The sequence below is a fragment of the Marmota monax genome, unplaced genomic scaffold (genome assembly GCF_021218885.2).
Source record: "Marmota monax isolate L192 unplaced genomic scaffold, Marmota_monax_Labrador192_F-V1.1 WCK01_AAM20220418_F8-fsc00050, whole genome shotgun sequence".
NCBI lineage: Eukaryota > Metazoa > Chordata > Mammalia > Rodentia > Sciuridae > Marmota > Marmota monax.
The window spans coordinates 5,664,646-5,692,082 of record NW_026694552.1 but is presented as its reverse complement, the minus strand read 5'-3'; the positions used below and the strand labels follow the sequence as shown (position 1 = coordinate 5,692,082).

The window sequence follows — 27,437 nt, the reverse complement described above, 5'->3', positions numbered from 1 at the left end:
GTAATATTTTGAACAACCCACAATAAAAAATTAAAAAAAAAAAACAGAACTGAGATTAAAGCCCAGGCAGTGCAATCCCCCAAGTACACAATGTTTTTTCTTCTTTGATTCCTTATAAAATAAGGAAGCTGCTCTTTAATTGAAAAATATTGACTAGGTAATATAGTCATTGAAAGGAATGAGAAAACCAGAGACAGGCAAGCGAGAAATGAAGGATGGAGACCAGGCAGAGATCCACATGAAAGTTTATTTGTCAAAGCTGACAAAGGCCATCTCACAATAAAGAGAGAGGCCCCAAGATATTCGGGTGTTCAGGTTTTATGGGGTAGGTTCTAGAGTTGTAGTGGTGACTCTATGGGATAGGCTGTGTGTGTGTGTGGGGGGGGGGTTTGTGTCAGAGCTAGGTGGCATGGAATAGCATGGAATTTGCTTAGGGTTATGGTACCATGGAATAGGTCACTAATGGGGGTGGGGGGGAGTTCCAGTAAGAGGAAGTACAGGAAAGAGAAACTTATAAGATGGCAGTTAACATTTAAGGTGGCTGCTCAGATGTTAAATCAAGACCCTATAGTCATGTGGTTCAAAATTCAAAGGACATGAAAATCCAGACAATGAAGAGTTTTTCCTGCCCTTGTCCTTCAGACATCTAGTTCCTATACCTGTGAGCATTCACTACTACTATGTGTTCTCCCAGAGATACTTTGTGCATATGAAAGCAAACACATCCACCCTTTTTACGCAAATAGAAACATAGACTATGTATTATGCTTAACCTTGCTATTGCACTAAATATATTTTGGAGATTGTTTAGTAGTCCATTAAGGACCTTGCTTCCTTTTAATTTTTGCATAGTTTGTTGTTGAATAAATAACATTTCATGGATATCTGTTTCCAGTATTTTGCTATAAACTGTCACAAAAATAATGCATATGTTTGAAGACATAATATGTTGATATTATAAGTACTGAATTACTGCTTTAAAGGAAATGTGCAAACGTGGAATATATCTTTAAAACATAAAGGGAATGTGCAGTTGAATTTCACTAGTATTCTTCAAAGAGGTTTTTACTTACCAGCAATGTATTGGAGTGTCTATTTCCCATCAGTCTCAACAAAACAAATATGTTGTCAAAGTTTTGTATCCTTCCCAATCTGGTATGTGCAATACATTATTTTTAATTTACTTTCAAAACATAAACTTTAGGTTTTTAGGACAGTTTTAAATTTGCATAAAAGACATATTACAGTGTTCCATATGCCTCCACTCAGTTGCCCTTAATGTTAACATCTTACGTAACTTTGGTACATTTGTCACTACTACAGAAACTTATTAATAGAGTGCATAGTTTATTTACATCAACTTAGTTTTTATCTAGTGTTCTCTTTTTTAATATTTACTTTTTAGTTGTACACAATACCTTAATTTTGTTTATTTACTTTTATGTTATGCTGAGGATCGAACCCAGGGCCTCGCACGTACTAGGTAAGCGCTCTACCGCTAAGCCACAACCCCAGCCCTCTAGTGTTATCTTTTTCTTCCAGGATCTTATCCAGGACACCACATTACATTTAGTTAATCATGTCTCCCTGGGTTTCTCGTGGCTGTGACAGACTCTCAGACTTTCCTTGTTTTTGATGATGACCTTGATAGTTTGGGGGATTACTAATAGTATAGTTTGAAATTTCCATCTCACTTGTAAGTAAATATCTTTTTTTTACGTACATGATAATAATGGAATGCCTTACACTCATTATTACCCATTTACAGCACAATTTTTCGTAACTTTGTATATAAAGTATGTTTACGCCAAAATTATGCCATTATATATATATATATTATATATATATATTCCTTTTTTGCATTGCAATTCTTAATACACATATATACCACAATTTTTCATATCTCTTTGTATATAAGGTATGTTGACACAAAATTCAAATCTTCATACATATATTTTGTATAATGATGACCATCACGTTCCCCAATCCTTGCTTTTCACATACTTAAGGATGTACATTTCCTTTTGGGGACTAAGAGTCCATGCTTTTAACCACCTCTTTCTTGATTCATAATAATTACCAATAAATCATTCAAGAGCTTGAATACACAATTTCTGACTTCAAATTGAGAGAACTTAGAATTCCCTCTTACAAATACAAGAGGATAATTAATGCAAGCAATTTTTTCAGACTTTACCTTCATGGTTACAATACAGAGGATTGACTAGAAGGTTCGTTGGAAACAGAGGTAGGCCATATAAAACCTTGAAAGGGAAGCAGTGTTGCCAGCCATGGTGGTGGAAGCCTATGATCCCAGTGGCTTGAGAGGTTGAGGCAAGAGGATGACAAATTCAAGGCCAGCGTCAGGAATTTTGCAAGGCCCTAGTCAATTTAGAGACCCTGTCTCAAAACAAAAGAGCTGGGGATGTGGCTCAGTGGTTAAACACCCCTGGGTTCAATCCCCGGTACCAAAAAAAAAAAAAAGTAACGTTGAAAGAGTCAAGAAGTCCTAGCTGACTCCCAGGTTTATGAGATGTATATTTGGGGTGTTATCTTTAACTTAAATAGACCAGTCACTGGAAACCTACTTTCTGTCTCCATTTCTATAAGGCTCTGTGCTACTACAACTCCCAGAGGCCCACGCTCCACCACAATCCCCTTCGAGTCTGCCGCGCAGAGTTCTGGGACATGAGGTCCCTGACCTATTTGTCCAAGTTAGTAATAAAGGCCTGTGGAAACATGAAGAGGTAAGGGCTTGTCGGAGTTGCCAGAGACAAGCGGAGCTCCTTTTTTTTTTTTTTTTTTTTTTTTTGCTTTGAAAATGGCTTTTGTTACTTTGTGTCACAATTTTGGGAAGCGGTGTAGTGTGAACGGGAAGACAAAGGTGAAGGGAGGAGGGAAGAAGGGCTGGTTGGGTCAGCTGGGCGAAGTTCGGGAAGGTCGGCGACCAGGGTGGTTTCGGTAGGAATGCCTTCCCGGCTTAGGCCCCAAGAGCTGGCTGGGTGCTGCGGATACTTTCTGTTTCAGACAGACCCACCCAGGCAAAAGGGTGCTGGGTGACAATTCTCAGCGCCAGGGATACCCAAGGCGGCTCCTCCCTGGCCCGCCATACCTCAGCCTCATGAGCCCAGGGGTGCTCAGGGTGGATGCATTTATTTGCACTGTCTGGGTGTTGAAGGATACTTGCTGAAACCAAGTAGCATTTTCAAAGGTTACAGTAAGAGATTGATACTTTCTTTCTCCAAATTTGAAAGGAAAGCCCAAATGGGCTGGATGTGTTATAGGAAAAGAAAGGCATTGCTGCGCTCAGTTCCCCCTACTGGTTCTTCAGTAAATGAACCTTGGTGGTCATTGTTGAGAACCTGTGCCTCATTATTTTGACAGAACAAAGACTTTTAAAAGGATCCTCATTAAATTACTTTGATATTGACTCTGCAAGAGTGATCATGCAGGAATAGTTCTTCTGCACCCTCGGTTCCTTTTTCTTTTTTTAAAATATTTATTATTATTATTATTATTATTATTATTATTATTATGTGTGTGTGTGTGGGGGGGGGTGTTTGTGTGTGTTTTACTGGGGTTTGAAGCTAGGGCCTTGAGCATGCTAGGCAAGCACTCTGTCACTGAGCTACATCCCCAGCCCTTCTAATTTTATTTCCAGACATGGTCTGGCTAAATTGCTGAGGCTGGACTGGAACTTGGAATCATTCTGCCTCAGCCTCCCCGAATAGCTGGAATTTCCTTGCATCTTTGAAGAAACTGGTTCTCATTTTCCCTGTCTTTTAAATTATTCAATGATATATCTCATACGTGCAAAATAATGTTTATTTATTTAAAGAATAACCATAAAGGCTTGTATCAACTACCAGTTTAAGAAATAGGATATTATTAGTACCTTAGAAGTTCTTTGTGTCCCCTTCCTGATTTTTTCTGCTCTCATTCTTTCTTCCCCCATGAGATGACTGATATCCAGAATGTTATATTAATTTATTCCCTTGTTGTTGTTTTTAAAGATTTTTCACATATGAATTTAGCCCTAAACAGTTTGTACATAGTACCAGGGGCAAAGCTCTCTTTCTTAGAGACACATCTGCAAAACAAGAAAAAAAGGGAGTAAGATCATCTTCAGGCTACCACAATTCACAGGAATTGTACCATTATGAGTTACAATAAAAGTCATTGGCAATTTCTCACATTTTGTTACTAGCCTGAAGCACAACTGCAATTTTCATAGTTTTTACCCATTTTCAACTTTACACAAATGGACACATATTGTATGAATTTTTTCTGTGACTTGTTTATTTTAACTCAACATTTCTTTTTGAGATTCATGTGTGTTGATATATTTAGCTATGATTTATTCATTTGAAAAAAAGACCTTTAAACTTAGCAAGAACTTTGGGAATTCTAAATAATCAACAAAAATTGTGATTTTTTAATTGATTTTATTTTTTAAATTCACAACAGTGGAATGCATTACAATTATTATTACACATATAGAGCAAAATTTTTCTTATCTCTGTATATAAAGGATGTTCACCCAAATTCATGTCTTCATACATGTACTTTGGATAATGTCCATCACATTCCACCATCATTGCTAACCCCCTGTCCCCTCTCTTCCCCTCCCACCCCTCTGCCCTGTCTAGAGTTCATCTGTTCCTCCCATGCTACCCCTCCTTCCCCTACTATGAGTCAGTCACCTTATATCAGAGAAAACATTCAGCATTTGTTTTTTGGGAATTGGCTAACTTCACTTAGCATTATCTTCTCCAGATCCATTCATTTACCTGCAAATGCCATGATTTTATTCTCTTTTATTGCTGAGTACTATTCCATTGTGTATATATGCCACTTTTTTTTATCCATTCATCTACTGGAGGGCATCTAGGTTGGTTCCACAGTTTAGCTACTGTGAGTTGTGCTGCTATAAACATTGATGTGGCTGTGTCCATGTAGTATGCTGTTTTTAAGCCCTTTGGGTATAGACTGAGGAGAGGGATAGCTGTGTCAAAAGGTGATTCCATTCCCAGTTTTCCAAGGAATCACCATACTTCTCTCCATATTGGCTGCACCAATTTGCAGTCTCATCAGCAATGTATGAGTGTGCCTTTTCCCCCCACATCCTCACCAACACTTATTGTTGTTTATCTTCTTAATAGCTGCCATTCTGACTGGAGTGAGATGAAGTCTTGGAGTAGTTTTGATTTGCATTTCTCTAATTGCTAGAGATGATGAGCATTTTTTTCATATATTTGTTGATTGATTGTAAATCTTCTTCTGAGAAGTGTCTGTTCAGGTCCTTGGCCCATTTAGTGATTAGGTTATTGGTTTTTTGGTGTTTAATTTTTTGAGTTCTTTATATACCCTAAAGATTAGTGTTCTATCTGATGTGTGAGGAGTAAAAATTTGCTCCCCAGATGTAGGCTCTCTATTCACCTCACAGATTTTTTTTTTTTTCTGAGAAGAAACTTTTTAGTTTGAGTCCATCCCATTTATTGATTCTTGGTTTTAATTCTTGCGCTATAGGAGTCTTATTAAGGAAGTTGGGGCCTAATCCCACATGATGAAGATTAGGGCCTAGTTTTTCTTCTATTAGATGAAGAGTCTCTGGTTTTATTCCTAGGTCCTTGATCCATTTTGAGTTGAGTTTTGTGCATGGTAAGAGATAGGGATTTAATTTCATTTTGTTGCATATAGATTTCCAGTTTTCCCAGCACCATTTGTTGAAGAGACTCTCTTTTCTCCAATGCATGTTTTTGGCTCCTTTGTCTAATATAAGATAATTGTAATTTTGTGGGTTAGTCTCTGTGTCCTCTATTTTGTACCACTGGTCTACCAGTCTGTTTTGGTGTCAATACCATGCTGTTTTTGTTACTGTTGCTCTGTAGTATAGTTTAAGGTCTGGTATAGTGATGCCACCTGCTTCACTCTTCCTGCTAAGGATTGCTTTACCTATTCTGGGTCTCTTATTTTTCCAGATGAATTTCATGATTGCTTTTTCTATTTCTATGTGATTTTAAAGGATTTTTTTTAAAAGTGTTGTATCTAAAAATATTTTAGAATTTTCCAAAATAGGGCCAAGTCTTTCTTGGATTTTGCTTATAATTATAGGGTTTTTCCCTAGATCTTATTATATCTTTACTAGGAAAGGGCGATTTTATAAGAAAGACACTTAAAATTTTAAAATATATTTTCCTCATGGACTTAACTCACTTTTTGTGTTCAGTTTTTTATAATCAATTGTTGCATGCTTAAATAGTCCTATTATATTTTTACATTCTAATAAGAGCTTTCACATATTTAAGGTTAGTTAGCTCATGTTAGTCATTATCTAGATGTCTGCATAGTGATGCCTAGGCTATAAAATATTATGATCCTCTTTATATTTATTTTTAAACTTTCTCCTTTAGACATCTTCTCTCATAGCTCATCTTCTCCACACAGATGACTCCAGATTTCCATGTTCAACCTTAGAATCTCCTCTATGAAACCTTTCTTTCAGCCAATCACTTATGCTGTTACCTATACCTCAGTGTATTCAGAGCATTCCTGATACTTCATTGCTGGTGTTTGAATTATAATAGATAGTTGACTCAACATGATTGCAATAATATTTCCCCAAGCCATTGACTCCATCTGGACCTTCTTTTCTTCATTGATACCGTCATTGTGTTTGTAACATGGTTTGAATTTTGGGGATTATCTTTGACATCCTTACCCTTCCCTGCTTCAAAGGCCTCTCTCATCTAACCATTCTATTTCATTTCTACTATTATCACTTTGTTTTGGGTCTTCATCACCTCATACTTCAATGGTTAATTATTTCTTCAGGTTTCTTTCCTTCTAATGTATATGGCATATTATAACCACATTCATCTTCCTAAACCATTGCTTGCATTATGTCACCTAATTGCCTGATAAATTACTTTTTAATGCCTACACATTAATGTCCAGGCTGTTTAGTTGGTTTATGTAAGGTCATTCACAGTACAAACTGAAATTTAAATTGAAATTCCAGTTATCCTCCAGTATGTATTTCTGTCTCTTCACACTTGTTTTCTAGTTATCCTTTTCATTACAACCAGTATTTCAAATGCCACTTTAAAAATACCTTTCTGAAGATTTCACTTACCACCCTAGCTTCCAACTAATCTTCTATGATCTCTTAATAATTTGACATACTGTGCTCTATATCATTATTAATTCATATTTTTTCTGTTCCCTCAGGCACATGCACACAACACAAACATATATTTCTTCTTCCTAACTAGATTATAAGCTTCTTGATGCTAGATACTGTTATCAATATCTTTGAGTTACATTAATACCTAGCACAATGCCTTCTGTGTGAGTAGGTATTTAGTAAATGTTTGTAGAATGAATGATGAAGTACAATGGATGATTAAAGAAGTTTCTGAACAAATGGAGTCACTAATTAATGATAGGTAATATAGGTATAGAATATATATTCAATTCCCTATCTCTTCTTTTTTCTGTATGTATTGGTATGTCTCCTCCAGGGTAAACAGCTGTGTGAAGAGTGATGAGCATGTCCTGGAGGAACTGGAAACAGAAGGGGAGAGGCAGCTGAAAAGCCTCCTTCAACATCAACTTGATACTTCTGTCTCCATTGAAGAGTAAGTATTGATTTTCTAAACAGGTAGAGTATCCTAGACCCTCACTTCAAAGTGACAGACCCCTCTTAAAGCCTGAAGGGAACACTGCACTTTTTCTCTCCCACTTTCTTTAGCAGACTTCTATGCATCAATAAATGTATATGTATATGTATATATATATATATATATATATATATATATACACACACACACACACATATACAGACACACACACACATATATATATATATATATACATATATATATGTATATATATATATATATATATATATATGTGTGTGTGTGTATTAATCAAAATTAATCTTTTTCTTCCTGAAGGAAGCTTCCATATCCACCAAGTCTGAGCCAGTACCTTTTCTATGCCCTCCTACACCCTGTATTTCTTCCACCATAGCATTTATATCTCGATACTGTCATTGCCTCTTTATTTTCCTATCAGTATTCTTTCACAAAACAGGAGCTATTTTCATCTCTTTGTCTCTCTCTCTCTCTCTCTCTTTCTCTCTCTCTCTCTCTTTTTTTTTTTTTGCTATTAAATCCTCAGTACACAGCACACATCTGATACATAGAAGGACTCAGTAAATGTTCATTAATTTAGTCATTGATTAGTTCTGGATGAAGGGACTGTTGATGGAGTTCCATTTTGTTGCAGTTGTGCTTCACGCTAGTAACAGAATGTGAGAAATTGCCAATGACTTTTATTGTGACTCTTATAATGGTACAATTCCTGTGAATTGTGGTAGCCTGAAGATGATCTTACTCCCTTTTTTTCTTGCTTTGCAGATGTGTCTCTAAGAAAGAGAGCTTTGCCCCTGGTACTATGTACAAACCTTTTGGAAAGGAAGCAGCTGGAACTATGACTTTGTCCCAGTTCCAGACACTACATGAAAAGGACCAAGAAACTGCTTCTCTCAGGGAACTAGGACTCAATGAAACAGAAATCTTAATCTGGAAGAGCCATGTTTCAGGTGAAAAGGTAAGTGGGTTATTGTTTTTCATGAGAATAAAAAGCAGGATCTGTTCATTTTGGCATTGGGGAGTTTTGCATTTTTAGTTCCACAAAACTGAGCTTTGTGTCTGAATCTTCTTTGTTTTTTAGGATAGGGACATTGGTGAAAGAGGACCTGGTTTTGTTTTTTTTTTGTTTTGTTTTTTTTAACTTCTTAGCTAACACTTTAAATAAACACTTTCAATTTCTGTGTCCTGATCATCTTTTTCTTACTTGAAGCACCAGATCATTACTTTCAGGTGTGTCCTCTATGATTTGTCATTTCATTTCCCTCGTTTCAGAGGACAAGGCTGAGGGCAACTCCTGAAGCAATACAGAACCGTCTTCAAGATATTGAAGAAAGGATCTCTGAGCGTCAGCGTATTCTTCGCCTGCCACAGAGATTTTCAAAGAGCAAACAGCTGACTCGGCGAGAAATGGAAATAGAAAAGTCTTTATTTCAGGGAGCTGATCGTCACTCCTTTCTTAAGGCTCTTTATTATCAAGGTATGTGAGCTTCACTGACTTATATATATTCTTTCACTGACAGAAAGATTTAACATGAGTCATTAGATATAAAGAATTAGTGAAGGGAGTAGGGGAAAGACAGGCTATTACTACTCTTGAATGTATGGTCCCATGAAAGAGACAAATATCTGCAGTTAGTTGCATGACAACATGGAAATTAGGAAATTATTATATAGACTTGAATCAAATTCTGAGGAAACACAGAAAATAGAGCACCTAAGTCCAGGTGGGGGAGTCAGAAGTTGGCACTTGTACTGTCTTGATGGATCAACAGGCATTTTTCAGGTAAAGGGGAAAGAGCGTTACAAGATAGTGAATAGGAACAGGATTGTTGAAGGGACCTGGTATGTCTGGGGAACAATGAAAAGTTCAGTGTGGCAAGGGTACAGGAAGTGGCAGGGAATGACAAGGGATGACACAGAAAAGTGAGGCAAGGCTAGGTAGGGTAGTTAGGCTGAAATGACACAGAAAAGTGAGGCAAGGCTAGGTAGGGTAGTTAGGCTGAAATATAAATTAACATTATACATATATATATGTGTGTGTATTAATCAGAATTAGTTTAATGGATTGATTTTACTAGGCACTGTGGGAGGTGCACAGAAACTTAAGAAATAATTCTTGACCTTGTGCCAAGTACAATCTGGTTGGAAATATAAATGTATACCATTTAGTAAAAATGCAAGATACAGTTGCTAAGTGCTATGGGAGTTGAGAGTTTTATTGCTGTGAATGAAGAATGCCTTTCAGAGGAGGTAAGATTCAATTTTTTTAATACTACCTATTTAGAAAGGAGAAGGAATGACATTTGCAGAAGTTGATGTGAGCACTATTGACTGGGAGAGTTATAAGAGGCAAAGTTGGAAATATAACTAATAATATGGGGCTTTATTTGGTTGGTAGTTTATAGCTATATAGATTTTATTTTTAGCTAATCTGAATATAGTTAGAAGTTTTCAAGTCAGGAGTAAAATGTTAAAAGCCACATGGTAGCCAGAAAATTAGGACTTGATAAGGAAGTACTAGAAGCAGAGAGAATGGTTAGGAGGGATTGTAATCTTTGAAACATGAAGATTTGGACTAGATTGGTGACAGTGGAATTGGAAAGACAGGTAGATTTAATTATAAGATACATTACATTGATAGACCTTATTGACTAAAGATGAAGGAAGAAGGTCAATGGAAGGGAATATGTCAAAGATAACCCAGATGTTTCAAGGCTGTGTGACTTAACAATTGTCAAAACCAAGAATGCTTTTATGGGGAAATTTTGAGGAAAGATGATGAATTTGACTTAAATGTGTTGAAATTTTGAGAATGGCAGGATCATTGCTTGCAGATATCAAGGAGACAGAAATAAAGCAGTAAAACTCAGGAAAGAGGTCAGAAGTAGATATGTAGAATTGGGAATCGTTTCTGCTTCAGTCATGTTAAAATCATGAGAATGATTAAATGCTATGTTAGATAGACTGTAGACATGGCAGAGCAGTGATGAAGGAAGGAATGAAAAATGAACAGTTGCGTTTTGTGGAGAGAGATTATGGCATACTGATTATAAACATAGGCTCTGGAGGCAAACTGCCTGGGAAAATCCTGGCTCCCCCACTTATTAGCTATGAGATGCTAGGCAAGTTACCTCTGTAGGCTTCAGTTTCTTCATCAGTAAAGTGAGAATATTAATAGTAGTTATATCACAGGGTTGTTAGGATTAAGTGAGGTAATACATGTAAATCACTTAGAGCAGTACCTGGATTTGGGTGGGGGTTGGGGGGGGATTTATGAATCTGTTCTGTTTTCTATCTTTGAAACTCCTTGCTTTAAACCTTCACAGCATACCACAAAAAGCCAAGTGCAGACAAGTACATGACCTCAATGAAGAGGAAGATAAAATTAGGCACAAAAGGCAAGTCGAGAGTTTTCTTATAGTGTTAGATTTAGGAATGTAACCTAGGGTCCCAGACTTCTAAGTTGAACACCTATTTAATTCCATATTCAGTATATAACAATGATCAGTATGTAACAATGATCCAGAGAGAACATATTATCCTTATATGAAATATTAAAGAGAAGAATTAGTAGAAGTTGTGAAACTTTTACATTTAGTGCTGTTTTAATCTCTATACCTTTAAGTTATTATAGCAGACATAAATTGACCTTACTGATTTTTAGATCCCATTTCACAAATAATTTTTAATATTTTATTAATTAGTAAAGTATGAATATTGATGATGATGATGATGATATAATATTTAATATTTTGTTTTTGAAATGAATTTGCAATAAAATTGCATGGGGCTTTTTTGGTGTATAGTTCTATGAATTGTTAATCATGTAGATTCATGTAACCACCACCAAAGTTAGGAGAGAGAACAGCTCCATCACAATGAAAAACTACCTCATACTATTTCTTTCTAGTCACTCCCAACCCCCACCCATAATTCCTGGCAATCACTGATCTGTTCTCCATCGCTTTAGGTGTATCTTTTAGAGACTGTCACATAAATGAAATCATGTAATGTGTAACTGTGAGACTGGCTTCTTTCACTAAGCATAATATCTTTGAGACTCATTCAAGTTGTTGTATGTATTAACAGTTCATTCATTTTGTGGAATCATATTTCACTGTCTGAATATTCCAAAGTTTCTTTGTCCATTCACCCATTGAAGTGAGTTTGGGTTGTTTCCAGGTATGCTGGTTATGAATAATACTGATATAAACACTTTTGTACAGGTTTTTGTGTGAACATAAGTTTTTATTTCTCTAAGGTAAATATCTAGAAGTGGGATTACTGGGTCATATGGTAAGTGTACATTTAACTTTATATGAAATTGCCAAACCATTCTCTAGAGTGGCTGTACCATTTTGCATTCCCACCAACAATGTATGAGAGTTCTGGTTGCTCTACATCTTTGTCAGCACTTGGTATTGTCAGTATTTATTTTAGTTGTTCTGAGAGGTGTGAAGTGGTATCTCATTGTTGTTTTAAGTTGCATCTTCTTAATGGCTAATGTTGTTGAATATCTTTTCATGTGCTTATTTGCCATATTTATATCCCATTTGCTAATGTATCTGTTTGAATCTTTGGCCATTTTGTCATTAGGTTGTTTATTTTCTTCCTCGTGACTTTTGAGAGTTCTTTGTATATTCTAAGCAGTCTTCTATTGGATATGTGATTTATATTTTCTCCCAGTCTATAGCTTGCTTTCTCATTCTCTTAACAGTGTCTTTTATAGAATGAATTTTTGTTCTTACTGTGATAAAAATATATGTAACAAAGTTTACAATTTTAACCATTTTTAAGTGTATAGTTCTGTGGTATTAAATATATTCCCATTTTTCTGTAACTATCACTACCATTTATCTCCAGAACTTTTTAACTCTGTACTCATTAAATACTACCTTCCTTATTTTCCCCTTCCCCAGTTTCAGGCAACCACCATTCTACTTTCTGTCGCTATGAATTTGACTAATTTCGGTACCTCATATAAGTAGAAGCACATAGTATTTGTCCTTTGTGACTGGGTTACTTTACTTAGAATAAGTCTTCAAGGTTTTGTTTTGTTTTTTTTATGTTGTAGCATGTGTCAGAATTTCCTTCCTTTTTAAGGCTGAAGAAAATTCCATTGTATGTATGTACCACTTTTTAGAAATCTCTTTAATTGTGAGTGGCACTTAGGTTACTTCCATGTTTTAGCTATTGTGAATAATGCTTCTATGAACATCATTATACATGTTTGAGTATTTACTGTTTTTTTGTACCTGGGGATGAGCCACATCCACAGCTCTTTTTATTTATTTATTTATTTTTTTTTTTATTTTGACAAAGGACCTCACCAAATTGCTGAGGCTGACTCTGAATTTGGGATCCTCTGGCCTCAGCCTCCCAAGTTGCTGGGATTACAGGCATGTACCATCATGACTGGCTTCCTTTCTTTTTTATATATACTCGGAAGTGTAATTACAGGATTATATGGTAATTCTACATTTATTTTTTGAGGGACCATCATATCATTTTCAATAGACATTGTGACACTTTACATTCCTACCAGCAATGCACAAGGGTTTCCATTTCTCTTCACCATCACTAATATGACTTGTTATTTTCTGTTTTCCTTTTTGGATAATAGTTAATGGGCATGAAGTGGTATCTCATTGTGGTTTTGGTTTTCACTTTCCTAATGATTCATACTGTTGAGCATCTTTCCATATACTCTTTAGCCAACTGTGTATCTTCTTTGAATAAATGTATGTTCAAGTCTCTTGGTTGATTTTAAATGAATTACTTCTTCATTTGTTGATGAAGTTATAGGAGTTCTATCTATATTCTAGTTACTAATTCCTTATCAGATATATGATTTGCAAATACTTTTCCCTGCTTCTTGGGTTGCCTTTTTACTCTGTCAATGGTATTCCTTGATGCACAAAGTTTTAAATTTTGATGAAGTCCAATTCATCTATTTTTCTTTTGTTGTCTGTGCTTTTGGTGTTACATATAAGAAATTATTGGCAAATCCAATATCATGAAACTTTCACTATGTGTTATTTTCTGAGCTTCCACACTTTTAGCTATTTTACTTAGGTCTTTGATTCATTTCAAGGTTTTTTGTTCTTTGGGTATAATGTAAGTATCCAACTTAATTTTTTCTTGTCCATATCTTGTTTTCACAGTAACATTTTTTGAAAAGACTATTCTTTTCACACTGAATGATCTTGACACCCTGTTCAAAAATCATTTGACTATATGTATGAGAGTTTATATCTGGGATCTCTATTCCACTGGAATATATTTCTTTGTTATGCCAGTACCACACTATTTTAATTACTGTTGCTTAGTAGTAAGTTTTGAAATCAGGAAGAATGTAACTGCCAATTTTATTTTTTCTTTTTCAACATTATTTTGTCTGTTTGAGGTTCCCTTAAGATTCCATAAGAACTTTAGGGTAGATTTTATATTATTGTAATAAAAAAAGGGTCATTGAAATTTTGGTAGGAGGTATGAAAGTGTGAATAATTTGGGTTAGTATAAATATCTTAACTGTATCAAGTCTTCAATAGATTAACATGGGATTTTTTTTATTATTTGCATCTTCTAATTTCTTTCAGCAACATTTTCGTTTTCAGTGTATAAGTTTTCTACCTCAGAGCAAATTTTTTTAACTCTTATAAAATCTAGTTTGTAGTTTCTTTCATGGATCATGCTGTATGTGTGGGTGGGTACGGATGTGTATGCATGTTAAGAACTCTGCCTCATACCTGTTTATGAAAAAGACCTTTCTCTATGTTTTCTTCTAACATTTTTATAGTTCTACATTTTACATTTAGATGTATAGTCCATTTTGATTTAATATTTTACATGTGAGGTTTTTATAAAATTCACTTATTTGCCTATCATTGTCCATTTGTTTCAGTACCAATTGTTAAAATGAGTATTCTTTCTCTATTTACCTATCTTTGCATTTTTTTCAGAAATTAATTGGTCATATTTGTGTGTTAATATTTAATATAAATACAGGTGAAAAATAATTCCCCTCTGAAGAGCAGAAATGAGACAAGGATGTCTGCTCTTCCACTTCTCTTATTAAAGTTGTTTCTGACAGGTTTTGCCAGTTTTCTGATTGCTTTTTTGTAGGAAATTGTCATGGTCCCTATTCCATCCTCTATTTTCAGTGACATTATCTCTCTTACTGGCATCTGAAGTTTGTGATTTGAACGTAGCCTAACTTATTAATTTTTTATGGCTTCTGTTTTGGTTTTGTAATGAAGATTCTTTCAATCCTAGGGTCGCACAGATGTTTTTCATGTGTTCTGAAAGATTATAGTTTTAGCTCATACATTTATGTCTATGAACCATTTTAAAAATGTTTTTAGTTGTAGATGGACACAATAACCTTATTTTATTTATGTGGTACTGAGGATCAATCCCCAGTGCCTCACACATGCTAGGCAAGCCCTCTACCACTGAGCCACAACCCCAGCCCTTATGAACCATTTTAAATTAATTTTTTGCATATAATGTAGGTTAGGGTTACATTAAGTTCTCTCTACATATAATTTTTCTGTGTATAAAATTATGTTGGGGCTGGGGCTATGGCTCAGCAGTAGTGCACTTGCCTGGCATTTGTGAGGCACTGGGTTTGATTCTTAGCACCGGGTATAAACAAATAAAGGTCTATCAACAACTAAAAAAAAATTATGTGTGTATATACATATGTGTGTATAGAGTATATATATACACATACATATATATTATACATGTATGCATATATATGTATAAAATTGTCCTAGTACTTTTATATGAAAATGCTATCCTTTTCCTTTGAATTGTCTTGACACCTTCATGTAAAATCAATTAACCAAGAGTATAAGGCTTTTAAGTTGTTTTTCTTTCTCTTTATTTTCAGCAATTTGATTGTGCCATGTCTGGATGTAAGTTCTTTATTTCAAATTCTGGACTTTTATTCTTTCTACCTGCTACTTTTTAACTTTTTACAGTCTTCAAACATATCAAACATTCTCTCCATGTTTTATTAGTCTATTCAGTGGGAGAGATAGGGTGAAGTATTTATATTTTAACATGCCCAGAAACAGCAGTCCTAATAGCTAATATTCATGCCAGTCCTTGTTCTAAGCATAACTCCAAATTAATGTGTTTAACTTTACAACAACCCCATGAGATATTGGCAGTATTATACCCATTTTACAGACTAAAAATTTGAACTTCAAAGGAGGATAAGTGACTTTTCAGCATCAGTTTTTAAGTGACCATGCCAAGACAAATTCATGATCTTATTACATCTTGACCACAGCACTTGCATATGTAATTTGAAAAGATTTATTGGTTTATTAAATCTGGCTTTAATATATCTTAAAACAGACTTTTTTTTTCAAATTATAGTGTCTCATTTTCTAACTTCAACTCAGGAGAAAAACAAGATATGTTTCTCTAGAAATATACTTCTGAAATATATTCTAGCATATACTTTCAGACCACATTATTTTTCTTATCCTTCTGGGTCTCATAATTCTCTTACCCCCATATACCCTCTATTAAATGCTGTTAAAATCTCCAGTTCCTTGAGTCTTTTTATTTTCTCCCAATATGTCAACCCCAACTTGCTTCCTCTTCCTTTCTAATCTTTCTTAGATTCCATTGTCTATGATTTAACCACATTCTTACCAATGAATCATTGTCCTTCCTTGACTGTATCATTACCTAGAAAAATTTCAGCCCTGAATCAATGCAACCAATTACCTTCTTTGTTGTTGCACCATACCTTCTGAGCTCTACTAGAGAAAAATCATATAACTTTGTTCTTCAGTGCCTTTACAAGTTCCTCATCTCTGATATTGTCTAGAAACTTCTCTCTTGTTTGGCAGGCTAACTTCTAGACCCTGTCAGCTCTCTTTCATTCCTTATCAATACAGTACTATTTTAGATCTTCATTATTCTTTATTATCCTATTTCATTATTTTTAAACTGTAGCATTCTGTCCAGTTTCAAAGCAGCAAGAAATTTCATCCAGTCCCTGCTCAGTTCTCTGATAACTTCTGCATCCTATCTTTCCCTTTCTTCCCACTCAACTCAGAGCTAGGGAAGTCCTCACTGCTTCAAGCTAATTTTTATACCTTATTGCTGAATCTTATCCCTCTTATCACCAAGGAACCTCAGTCAGTCCTGCTTCTTTTCCTTCAAGACTTTTTTTTAATTTAATTTTTTTATTGGTTGTTCAAAACATTACAAAGCTCTTGACATATCTTTAACATGATCATTGTATCATTTGCCAGTTTCTGTGGAATATATACTCCTACCATAAGCTATCTAAACATGATAAAAAATGAAAAATATCCTTCAACTGCTTAGGTGCTTGAGCAAACCATATATGTAGATTTTTCTCTTCACACTATATACCATAATAAATAGCAGTTTGTTTAAAAAATGAAGTGTAAAAGGTCAAGTCAGAAGAAAGATAGGCTTAAGTACATATGTTTATATGTAAATTTTAAAATGAAAATTTTAAAACATATGAAAAAGTTGAAATAATTTTATCACCAACACCCATTATATTACCATCTAGATTATACCATCAATATTATTTTCCCTATGACATATCTAATCCATACCTCTATCCATCTATAAATCAAATTTTACTTCATAAATGTAGTTTTTAAAATTTGCTGATGTCAGCACACATCTGAAATTCTAGCCTTTTGGGAGGCTGAGGCAGGAAGCTTGCAAATTAAAGCCAAGGCTGAGAATTTTGAGACCCTGTCTCAAATTTTTAAAAAATTTAAAAAGGCCTGGTATATAGCCCAGTGGTAGAGTTTCCTTGTGTTCAGTCTCCAGTATTGCAAAAAAAAAAGTGCATATAATTTCATGGCCCACAAATACTTCAGTATGTATAATGTTACCTAAATATTTATTTATAATTTTCTTATGTTATGAAATTTGCATGTAATTAAATGGACAAATCTTAAGTCTTCATTTGATGACTAGTGATCTATAAATCTGTATGTGATATGTTGGTAAAAAAAAAAAAAAGACCCTAATATGTTTCGTTTGCCAATTTCCTTTGGTGTAGATATTCCTGCCACAGTACATTTCAAGCTGATAGTTAGTATGTGTCATCACTGAACATGGAATTGAAAACACATGTATACCGCCATCAGACCATCTTAACATACTGCTGCATGTGTGTACCCTAACTTCTGTCAACATATGAAAGATCTTCATTGCACCAGAAAGTTTTCCCATTCTGCCCTCCTAGAAGCAGCTAGTGTTTTGGTATTTTTCCACTATAGTTAGTTTTACCTATTCTAGAACTTCTTATAACTGGAACAATACAGTATGTATTCTTTGTAGAAGCTTTACTTCAACTTAATGTTTTTAGGACTCGTTCATATTGTTATATATATCAATAATTTGTCCTCTATAACAATTTTTGGAAGATTTTTGCATAATCACTGTATTTAATTCTCAGGGCTGCTGTAATAAATTACCACAAATCAGGTAGCTTAGAATAATAATAAATAAAAAGTTCTCTCTGTAAGTCTGAGTGCTAGAAGTCTGAAATAAAGGTGTTAATAGGCCTGTGTTTTCTCTGCAGATTCTAGGAGTGTATTCTTCCTTGCCTCTTCTAGCTTTTGGTACTTGCCAGCAATCCTTGGTGTTCTTTGGCATGTAGATGCATTCTAATCTCTGCCTCAGTCATCAAATGACATTCTCCTTGTGTGTCTGCCTTTGTCTTCACATGACCTTTTATAAAGACACTGGTCATTGAATTTAGAGCCTACCTTTATCCAGTATTACCTCATCTTAATTTAACTACATGTGCAAAGAACCTATTTCCAAATAAAGTCACAGACTAAGTCTCCGGGTGGACATGAATTTTGGAGGTATACTATTCAACCCAGATCAGTCTGCCAGCTGGGCTCAAACAGTTCATATCCATCTGGACACATGCAAAATGTATTCACCCTTTTACAACATCCCCATTAACCCATTCCAGCATCAAGTCTAAGTGCTAGATCTCATTTAAATATCAAGTCAAAAAGCCCCAAGTCTAATTACCTAAATCACCTAAATTAAGTATTTGTGAGGCTGTGGATATGATTGTTTCTACCCAGCCACCAGTGAAACTAGAAAGCAAGTTTTCTGCTTCTAATATATAATGGTGGGACAAGCATAGGATGGACATCCCCATTCTGAAAGGTTAAGAGGGAAGGAATAAAGGGGTTATTGAGCAAGTTTGTAGTCCAGAAATACAAATTCCATTAGTTTTCAAGATCCAGATGTAATACTCTAAGCTCAATGCTCTATCCTCTGGGCCTGCCCTCTTAGCCCAGTAGTGCAGCCACAATCCCACCCTCTCCAGCCTCTGCACCTGTAGCTTTACATTTGGAGTTATCCTTTATTTTGTTCTATATCTCTCTTTTTCACACCAGGCTGGCACTAAATTATCTAAAATTATCAAAATCTTTGTCAATTTCACGCATGTCAAGACATCTACAACATTACATGAAGGTTCTTTATAGATCCTTCCTGTATAACCTTATCTCTGTTCCTGGCTTCTGCTGTGATGATTGATTGGATCCATAAACCATATTCCTAATCTCTTCAGTGAAAGTTTGTCCAGCCACAACCTTGGCTCCTTTTCCAGAACATTTTGTCTGGGTAGTCTTAGGATTTTTCATATCGTCAAGTGCTTTTTTTTTTTTTTCCTTTAACAGTTCCTTTTTCAATTTACCTCTTTCTCTTATTATTTTAAGCATCAAGGAGAAACCAACCTGCATTTTCCATGCTTTCCTTAAGAAATATCCTTGACAAATATACAAGTCTATCACTTAAAAGTTAATTTTTTTAACCCAACAGCAGAAATTAGTTAGCCGAGTTTCTACCACTGTATAATAAAAATTGCCATTCATCCAGCATCTTAACATGTCATCATTTCCTTCTAAGATCTCACCAGAAACACCTTTAATATTCATATTTCTAGCAGTATTTTATTCATGATTACACACACATGCACACATGGAAAGATGCTTTCTGTCCTATGCTGTTCATTTCCTTCTTGATCCCTACCAGAATTGCCTTTAAATGTGGACTTTTACTTTCACAAACCTCAGAATTTTTCTAGCCTTACCCAGTACTCAATTCCAAAGCCAATTCCACATTTTTATGTTGCAGCAACATTCCATTTCCCAGTACCAAACAACATATTAGATTGCTAGGGCTGCCATAACAAAACACCACAAACTGGGTGGCATAAAACAGCAGAATTTTTTTCTCTCATACTTATGGAAACTAGAAGTATAAAATTAAGATGTTGGCAAGGTTAGTTCCTGCTGGAGGCTATAAAGGAGAATCTGTTCCATGCCTCTTTCCTAACTTCTGGTGTTTGCTGGCAATACTTGTCTTGTAGGTGCATCACACTAAGCACTGCTTCCATCACACATGCCATTTTCTCTGTGTAATTATGTCTCTGTGTCTTTACATGGCTTTTTTATAAGAATGCCAGTCATTGGACATAGGGCCCACTCTAATCTACTGTGACTTTATCTGTTTGTTTGTTTGTTTGTTTTTTGTACTAGAGATTGAATTCAGGGATGCTTTACCACTGAGCTATATCTCCAACCCTTTTTATTTTTTATTTTGAGCAGAGTCTTGCTAAGTTGCTTAGGGCCTCCCTAAGTTGCCAAGGCCGTCCTCAAACTTGTACCTTCCAGATCACTGGGATTATAGGTTTGCACCAATGTGCCTAGCCTGTGACTTTATCTTAAATAATTATATCTCATTTCCAAGTAAGGTGTAATTCTGAGGTTCTGGGTAGACAAGAATTTTGGGAGGATGCTAGTCATCCAAGTACATTAATTTGTTGCCACTTTATCACCTCTCGTTCACTTTTTTAGAAACCATATTTTTAAAAAATAATGATAGAGATCATACTAAAGTGTGATTAAAACATATGTTCAGTTAGATCAAGAAATAGGATATTACTGATATTCTAAAGGGCCCTATGTTCCCCTCCATAATCACAGCCCTCTTCCCATTGGATATAACCAATCTTTTGACTTATGATAATATTTTCCCTACCTTTTTTCAGGTTTTTATGACCTACATATCCAGCGCTAGGCAGTATTTAGTTTTGCCTGTGTTTAAGCATTATATCAGCATATTCTATTGGGTCTTCCTTGTCTAATTGTGAGATTCATCTATATTGCTATGTGTTGCTATAGTTCATTTTTATTGAAGTTTGGTATTATAATTATATAATATAATTATATATATTATAATTTATTTTTCTATTCTATTGTAGTTGAACATTTGGTTGTTCCCATTTGGGGCATACTATAAGTATCAGTCCTGTTACTATGATCCTACTTGTACAGGAATTCTGGGACTTATATGCAGAAGCTTCTCAGGGTATATATAATTTTGCATATCTTCAACTTCATTAGATATTAACTACTTTCTGAAGGGATTTCCCCAAGTTAACATCCCATCAATCATGCAGGAAGGTTCAGGTTACCCAATAACTTTGTCTACACTGGGTACTTTCAGATTCCAGTTTGATCAGTATTTCCTTATATTTCATTGTGTTCTTTATTCCCTTTATTAATAGTTGATATTTGTTTGTTACTTCTGTTTTTTGTCCTTAATCAAGCATTATTTTCCTCAACCTTTCATTTTGAGAAGTTTAAAATGTGGAGAAATATTAAGAGAACCTTTGTTCACCAGCTGTTGACATTTTGCTATATATGCTTTGCCACTCTTCCTCTACATTGAATATGTGTGTATGTAACTTTTTAATTGTTAAAAGCATTTGAAATAGGGTCAGATGTAATTAGGTTTTATTCCTAAATTCTTCCATTATATATTTCTAAGAACAAGCACATTCTCTTATACAATCACAGTATTATGATCACTCTTAAGAAATTTAATGCTATTATTCTACTATTAGCTAATAATATGGTTTATAATCAGATTTCTTACTTTTATCCAGGTTACAATGAGGGATCATACATTGCATTTAGTTTGCTTTAGAACAGTTTCCGGTGTTGTGTGTGTTTTGCTGTGTTTTAAGGCATTTGTATTTTTCAGAAATCTAAGCCTATATTGTTGGTTTCTTTGTGGTTTTAATTTCATTTTCTTGAAAACTAATGATGTTGGACACTTTCTCATGCATTTATTGACTATTTGGATAGCCTGCTTTGTAAAATGGCTATTCAATTATTTTTCCCATTTAGCAAATGTGAAAATGCCTATTTACTGCCAGAATGTCTTTCCATCTGTTTGTATCCATGTCCAGATGTATTCTTGGTTCAGATTACTTTAGGCTTGTATCAAAACTATATATAGCTCAGCTCCAAAAGACCTAGAATAAGACAGATCTCAGCAGTTACCACTTACCTAAGTGTTACTATATAGGGAAGAGGGAACTAGGAACGTTTTAGGGTTATATATCCTGAATATTCTATCTCCAGCTTTCTTCTCTAATCTTGGGTATATGTTCTTATAAATTTGTACAAGTTCTTTATTATTATGAGCACTTGCTCTTTGTTGGTTATGCTAAAAATGTCTGTTTTCATTCTGTGTCTTATATATAATATATTTTGATGAATACAAGTTATTCATTTGTATGTAAAAAAATATAGAAATCTGTCCTAACACTATATATCAGAAATGTTCCAGTACTATTATTGTACCTCTTTCATAGATCAGGTGTTCACATATGGTTGGTTGCTTTTCTGAATTCTGTCTTTTGTTCCTTTGGTATTTTGGGCTGTTCTATAATCAATATCACACAGTCTAGCTATATAATATTTTGATACCTGATACAGTAGGATAACAATTTCTTCTATATTTTTCTTCAAGTGTTTTGTCTACTTTTGATACTTTAGCTTTCCATATGAATTTTAGAATCAGTTTATCAAATTATTTGAATATATATATATATATATATATATATATACACATATACATACACACACATACATACACATACATGTACATGATTTTGATTGGGATTCTATTGACTACTTAAATCAATTATGGTCAGTTGATATATTTGCATAAATATATCAACATGAGTCTTCAAATCTTCAAAATGTGAGCACAGCATTTTTTATTAGCTTAATTTTTTTTAGTGTCTTGCTGTAAGTACATTTTTTGACTTGTGTTCCTTCTCACATTTTGTGAGACTAAATAATTTGTTTTAAAATAGCTGTGAGTATATAATTTACATATGATGAAATTCATCTGTTAACTATTCAATTCAGTGATTTTTATTAAGTTTATAGAATTTTTTAACCTTTTATTTTTATTTATTTTATTTTTATGTGGTGCTGAGGATCAAACCCAGTGTCTCACAGGTGCGAGGCAAGCGCTCTACCACTGAGCCACAATCCCAGCCCCAAAGTTTATAGAATTTTGCTGTCATCAACACAATCCCTTTTTAGGATATTTCCTTACCCCCACAAATTCCCTTGAGCTTATTTGTAATAAACTTATTGTCATGTATACCCCAAGACTCTGTATTTATAAATTTGTCTTTTCTATATATTTCATCTTAAGTGCAGTCTTAGAATATGTTGTCTTTTGAATCTGACTTCTTTTAGGTAGAGTTTTATCCATGTTCAAATATGTATTTGCAATTTGTCCCTTTTTATCACTTGTTTTTAGTGTATAGATTCCCCACATGTTTATTACTCTTCACAACTTGATCACATTTGAATTGTTTCTAATTTTTGGCTATAATGAATACTGCTACTATGAACATTAGTGTATATCTTTTTTGTAGACATGTTTTCATTTCTCTTGAACAAGTAGAATTTTTGGTGCATATAATAACTATCTGTAACTTTTGAGGAATTGCCAAACCGTTTTCTAATATGATCGCATCATTTTACTTTCTTATCAGTAATACAGGAGGTTTCCTGTTTCTCTGCATCCTTGCTGATACTTGTTAATACATGTCGTTTTATTCCAGCCATTTTATTCCATATGTATACTGACACCTCATTATGGTATAAAGTTTCTGTAATAAACCAAATGATCTTGAATTTTATGTACTAATTTGACATTCATATGTCTTCTTTGGTGAAATGTCTATTCAAACTTTTGCCCAGTTTTTGATCAGATTGTTTATTTTCTTTCTATTGACTGGTGAAAGTTTTTGTGTATTCTGATAAGTCATTTTGGGTTTTTTTTTTTTTTTTTTTTTTGTAACAGGGATTGAACTCAAGGCACTCGACCACTGAGCCACATCCCCAGCCCTATTTTGTGTTATTTTTAAATTTAGAGACAGGGTCTCAATGAGTTGCTTAGTGCCTCACTGTTGCTGAGGCTGGCTTTGAACTCTCAATCTTCCTGCCTCAGCCTCCCGAGCTGCTGGGATTACAGGCATGTGCCACCAGGCCTTGCTACAGGCACTTTTTAGAAATTAATTAATTTTTTTTCTGTCCTGGGGATTGAAACCAGGAACAGTTTACCACTGAGCACATCCCCAAAACCTTTTATTTGTTTATTTACTTTTTGAGGTAGGGTCTCATTAAGCTGCAAACCTCACAAAATTGCTGAGGCTGGCCTCAAAGTTTGGATCCAGGCTCAGCCTCCCAAATTGTTGGGATTATAGGTGTGCACTACCACACCCAGCTACAAATCCTTTATAACGTATATAATTTGCCAATGCTTTCTTCCAGTCTGTAGCTTATCTTTTTATTTTCTTAATAGTCTTTGGAAGCACAAAAATTTTTAATTTTAATGAAGTTCCATTTATAAATTTGTTGTTATGACTTGAGCTTTTGGTGTCATATCTAACAAAAATTTGCTGAAATTCAGGTCAGAAAAATATTCTATGTTTCCTTCCAGAATAGTTGTGGTCTTAGCACTTACATTTAAGTCCATATTCATGTAAGTTAATTTTTGTGTATGAGGTAAAGGGTCTGAGTTCTTATTTTTTGCATATGGATTTCAAATTGTCCCAGCACTATACATTGTAAAGACTATCATTTTACCCATTGAATTTTCTTGACACCTTTGTGGAAAAAAAAAAATCAGTCATAAATGTAAAGGTTTTTTTCCTAGACATACAATTTTGTTCCTTTGTTCTGTATGCCTATCCTTATGCTCTAAGTTCCTTTACCTTTATAGTAAGTTTGGAAATCAGGTAGTGTAACTCTTCCAACTTTGTCCTCATTTTCAAAATTGCTTTTTCTTGCTGGTTATGGTGAGGCATGTCTGTAGTCCCAGTGACTCAAGAGACTAAGGCAGGAGGGCTACAAATTCAAACCAACAAGCAAACGAGGCCCTGTGTCAAAATAAAAAGGACTGGGAATGTAGCTCAGTGATAGAGCACCCCTGGGTTCATCCCCACTACCATAAAATAAAATAAGATAAGATAAAGTAAAAAATAAAATAAACACTTTTTCTATTCTAGGTCTTTCATTTTCCATGCAAATTTTAGATGGAACTTGATTTTTCTACAAAAAAGCCTGCCAGACTTTAATGGGCGTTGAATTGAATGTGTAAATTCAATTTGAGGAAAATTGTCATTTTTAATGAGAAATTATTTTAATCCATGAACATGGAATGTCTCTTCCTTTATTTAGATCTTCTACAGTTTATTTCAGCATTGTTTTATAGCTTTGCATTTAATAATCCTATGCTTATTTTGTTTAAACTTATTTAGTTTGCTTAGAAATACTAAGTATTTTATTCATTTTAATACTCTAGTGAATATAATTGTTTTCTTATTTCATTTTTCTTATTTTGCATGTAATTATATAGGACTACAGTTGATTTTTATGTATTCATCTTGAGTGTGACTAGTGAACAGAATTGTTTTCTTATTTCACTTTCAGATTTTTGCATGCAAATATATAGAAATACAATTTTTTAGTGTATTGATCTTGAGCCCATGTCTAAACTCTTCTGTTAGTTGAAATGGTCTTGTCATGGCTACCTTAGGATTTTCTACATAGATAATTATGTTTCCTATGAAAAAGTTTTACTTCTTTCTTTCTGATCTGGAAGCCTTTTCCCCATCCTTGTACTGCCAAAACCTTTAATCTAATGTTAAATAGAAGTAGTTCAACCTAACATCCTTGCCTTATTCGCAGTCTTAGAGGGAAAGCATTCTACTTTTAATAATGAGGTGTAAGTTTAGCTCTAGGTTTTCTGAACATGCTCTTTGGCAGCATATTGCTTTCCTGTGGGTACTATAACAAATTACCATAAATTTCAGGGCTTAAATCAATGCTTATTTCTTATAAGTCTAGAGATCAAAAGTCCTACTATCAAGATGTTGAAAGGGAACAACATTACTTGTAGATACTGTAGATATTCTAGGTGAGCTTTTTCCAGCTTCTAGAAGCCACTGGCACTCCTTGACTTGTGGTTCCTTTCTCTTATTACTCCAATATCTACAGTCACATCTCCTATCTCTAACCTTCCTCATTCCTTCTTATAAGCAGTCTCATCATTATATTTGCCTCACCTGCTAAATCCAGGATGAATCCTAATCAATAGCCTTAACTTAATCATATCTACAGCTTCCTTTTTGCTATGTAATTTATATTTTCAAAGATTCCAAGGATTAGGATGTGGACTTTCTGAACTACCATTATTCAGCCTACCATAGGCATTTCAAAGACATTCTTTCTATTGATAGTTAATTAAGGTTGATTATATTTTATTATAAATGACTACAGGGTTTTGTTTAAGGCTTTTCTGCACTTACTATGGTGATCATGTTGTTTAAAGTTTTAATCTGTCAATATGATATATTAATTGATTTTTAGATTTTATATCACTCTTGCATTTATTGCATAAACACCACTTATATGTGTATAATTCATTTAATATATTGTTGTTAGATTAGTTTTGGTAATATTTTATTTTTAGTATTTTTGCCTCAATTTTCGTGAAGAATATTAGTCTATGGTTTTATTCTGGTACCTTTGTTTAGTTTTAGAATCAGTGTAATACTAATAGAATGAATTGGAAAGTATTCCCTCATCCTCTGTTCCTGAAAGTGTTTGTATAGGATTGGTATAAGTTCTTTAAATATTTGATAAACTTCACCAAAGAAGCCATCTGGACCTGGGTGTTTCTTTGTGGGTAGTTTGTGTTGATTACTGAGTCAAACTCTTTTTTTGTTATAGGTTTATTCAGCTGTTCTCTTTGTTCAGTCTGCTTTGATAATTTGTATCTTTCTATGAATTTCTCCATTCATGTAAGTTTTCTAATTTTTTGGCTTAAAGGTATTCATAATATCTCTACATAACCATTTTTCATTTCTGAAGGGTTTGTAGTGATGCATCCTCTTTAATTATTGATTTTAGTCATTCTTGTCTTTCTGCTTATTTTCTTGGTTATTTTATTTTGCAATTTGGCTAAACTTTTCAAAAAACCAGTGTTTGATTTCATTGATTTTTCTCTGTATTCTCTCATATTGATTTATACCCTAATTATTTATTTTTCTTTCTTGCTTGCTTTGTATTCAGTTTGTTCTTTTTTCTTGGAAAACTGAGAAGCTCAGGTTATGAATTTGAAAACATTTTTCTTTTATGACATAAGTACTATATAGAAACTATAAATTTCTCTCTGAGCATGTTTTTTTAGATGCATTCCTGAATTTTGATATGTTGTTTTCACTTTTGTTCAGTTTAAAATATTTTAATTTGTATTTTTCTATTTATTTTTGGTAATGGATATTGAACCCAGGTGTGTTTTACCACTGAGCCACATCCCTAGCCCATTTTATTTTTCATATTGAGACAGGGT

At 34.2% G+C, this 27,437-nt stretch overlaps 1 protein-coding gene across 2 annotated transcripts in view; it reads left to right on the top strand.

The window, feature by feature from the left end:
- Positions 1–2,676: 2,676 nt before the first annotated feature.
- Rbm41 (RNA binding motif protein 41) overlaps positions 2,677–27,437 on the top strand; it is a 76,142-nt gene continuing 51,381 nt past the window's right edge. Inside the window, exons 1-5 of one of the 2 annotated variants that reach the window (XM_046420782.2) lie at positions 2,677–2,747; positions 7,524–7,640; positions 8,424–8,616; positions 8,931–9,135; positions 10,985–11,056. In XM_046420782.2, coding sequence (XP_046276738.2) covers positions 2,689–2,747; positions 7,524–7,640; positions 8,424–8,616; positions 8,931–9,135; positions 10,985–11,056 — 646 coding nt within the window. In that variant the 5' untranslated portion in view covers positions 2,677–2,688. The remainder of the gene's footprint in view (positions 2,748–7,523; positions 7,641–8,423; positions 8,617–8,930; positions 9,136–10,984; positions 11,057–27,437) is intronic. The other variant, XM_046420783.2, reaches the window with a different exon arrangement.